The sequence below is a fragment of the Rhagoletis zephyria genome, unplaced genomic scaffold (assembly GCF_001687245.7).
Source record: "Rhagoletis zephyria isolate East Lansing unplaced genomic scaffold, Rhagoletis_zephyria_1.1 Rzeph_scaffold_26021, whole genome shotgun sequence".
NCBI classification, from domain to species: domain Eukaryota; kingdom Metazoa; phylum Arthropoda; class Insecta; order Diptera; family Tephritidae; genus Rhagoletis; species Rhagoletis zephyria.
The window spans coordinates 2,911-5,676 of NW_016183079.1; the positions used below are offsets into that span (position 1 = coordinate 2,911).

The 2,766-nt window shown below is 36.6% G+C and overlaps 1 protein-coding gene across 1 annotated transcript; it reads left to right on the forward strand.

Annotated features, from left to right (window-relative positions):
• The first annotated feature begins 358 nt into the window (after nt 1-358).
• Nucleotides 359-1,086, forward strand: LOC108382268 (uncharacterized). Its single transcript, XM_017638655.1, has 2 exons — nt 359-865; nt 961-1,086. The coding sequence occupies exons 1-2, from the start codon at nt 569-571 to the stop codon at nt 1,054-1,056; spliced, it is 393 nt and encodes a 130-aa protein (XP_017494144.1). The 5' UTR covers nt 359-568; the 3' UTR covers nt 1,057-1,086.
• Nucleotides 1,087-2,766: the final 1,680 nt, after the last annotated feature.

The following is a 2,766-nucleotide window of genomic DNA, read 5'->3' on the forward strand; positions in this document are numbered from 1 at the left end:
GTCTTTAAGTGTTTATTTGTGGTTTTAACAATTTTTACAAATTAGAGGTGCCCTGTCAAGCTTAAATTTTTGAACGATAAGCTTTCCACAAAAAAAAATATTTGTTGCTCATCTTCAGGGGGTCGACTTTTCTTGATATACAAACTTTTTTATAAAAATATAGTTCATACTATGTACAAAACCACTCAAAAATAAATCTCTAAACTTTGTGCAAAGCTCAGGAAAATTCAATAAATTTGCATACTTATTTGCAACTTTCCAACCAGATTTTTTTTATAAAAATTCCATGTATGCCCACTCAATTTTAGTATAACAAATGCAATTTTGAAGTTGCTAAAAAATCGCGTTGATTTTTGGCAATTTTTTCACGCAGTTTCTTCCTTACAAATTAGTTGCTGGGCGCTGCTGTATGCCTGTGAACCTTTTCTGTTGTTGAAAGGGAGGTGGGCTGCTTCTGTCGGTTTTTCTTGAGGATCGCTTTTCGTTTCGTATTTTAGTCCCTAAAGTGGTAGACAAAGAGTGACATTTTGTATGCTTACAACGTAGATTTACCTACTACATATTACATATGTACATATTCATGTACATTGTGCAGAGTATCCGAGAACTAATTTCAACTCATCCATCCTTTTTTTATTTCAGGTTTACGAGAGGCATCTACAATGTCTGTTTTGTCATTCTGCTACTACTCGTTGCTGCTTCGAATGTCTTGGCACGTCCGCAGCGGTATGCACATATTGCTGTTATCGAAAATGACGCATACGAAGAGTCCTTGCCCAATGCGCTGAGAAATCCTTTCTACAAGACGCCACGCGTACGTGAAGTGCTAGCCAAGTCAAGTTGGTTCGGACCAGGCGAGGAACCGGTAATTATAAATAGCTGCTTACAATTTTTAATTAAGTTTGAAGCATTCGGTAACATTCGGTAACATGGCAAATTGCTTGCTTATTTTGATTGCAGGTCTACGAACGGCAGGCGGAGAAAATACCACGCGCTGAGATCTACAATGTGCTCGCGCATGCTGGATTCATTAGTCGAAGAGGAAAATTAATTTGATTTGCAGAAGAAATACATAGATGTTTTTAAAGGGCCCGAGGAGCCTATCTACAAACATTTTTTTTTTTAATAATGTGAGAAAGAAGGATCTATAAAAAATAAATGCGGTCTTTTACTAAAAAGTTCATTGCACCTACGTGATTATAGCAAAAGAAAACTAAAAGTACGTGGCTTGGGCTATTACCGCTTCGATTCTAGTAATGCATTTTAAGGTGCACCTCAACTTTTTTTTTTTTTAAATGTCAGCTAGGCCACTCTGGCGCTCAAGGCCTCAGATGTAGTTTAAAACAAAATCACATAAACCTATTGAATTCATTTCAAAATAGCACTTTTTATTTGCTATACACATTTGTGGTTATTGTATCGGCGACGCACTACATATACATACACTAGATCGTAATTATGTATGTATGTATGTATGTGTGTACATTTGATTGCATTAGCGGCTATAGTTTTTAAAAACTAGTGCTGTTGTAAAAGTGCACCTTACATTTTTAAAAGGACATTTTTTTTTGTAAATAATATTTCATTAACTGTAATGCTACGGTACTCATTTATATGTCTAGCTTAAGGGTGCATTTGAATTTATGTAAATTAAAAATCGAAAAGAAATTACATCAGATTTATTAAAACTATTTCATTGCAGTCATTAACTTTAAGTATAGTCCAGATGTAAATTAGCAAACGTTATTTCTATTGAAGCAAAATTTAGCTGTACATGAGAGTAAACGTAATGTGAAAACTGCATGCGTATGCAATTCATCAAAGAAAAAAAAACGTACACTTTTGACTTATTCAATATTTTGCGAACAATCGCACTCCGTTTGCATCAGATTGTAGTAGTTTAATTTATGCAAAACTCATTTCAGTTAAATCAATTTTGATTCTAAAATTCTACTTCCAAGCTCGACGCTGCAATTCGTTTCAGCTGTGCTTCGTTGTCGCTCCGTTGCGGTACTGTCGCCGCCGCACTCATTTGCTCACCTTTAACTAGCAAACTCTTGCGCCTCTTTAACGCTGTGGCCTCGTCCACCATTTCCACATCTTCATCAATGGCTGAGGTGGAGTGATTGGCATAGCTCGCATTTGCATTTTTCGCTTCGCCCTCCTCATCATCATCATCGCTCTCGTCATCTGAGTCACTGCCGCCATGACCATTCATAAAAGCAGCACCAGCACCGCCGTTCAGCATTTTTCTCCTCTTGTACTTTGTCTTTGCTGTGTTGTTCAACGTCTCCGCTTCATCGGTGGTTTTATCTTCTTTCGCTACTAAATCAGCGGTTTTCAAGAAACATTTCACAAAATCGGCAGCTAGGAGATTTAGAGGCGGCATTGTGTGGGTGGACATGTCAATTAGCTGGAATAAAAAAAAAAAATAACCAAAATATTGAAAATTGTTAAAAATGTTCTTTCCGATTACGAAATATTTTTTAAAAAGGCCCTTAATTATGTGCACTAGAATGGGTCGGGCCTAAAAAACAGTTAAAATCTATCCTAACCATACTTAACACTGCATATGTATACTGGGTGTCACAGACTAAAATGGAGCAAAACGTTTTTTATTGAAAAATTCAAATATCGATGGCTGAGTGGAAGATCGACCGATCTCGGCAGCCATTTCGAAAACGCTCTATTTCAAAAAACTTTTCAAGAACGCCCTCTATCAGCATATTTTCAATACATTTTGAAGTGAGATAGGGCGTTTTTGAA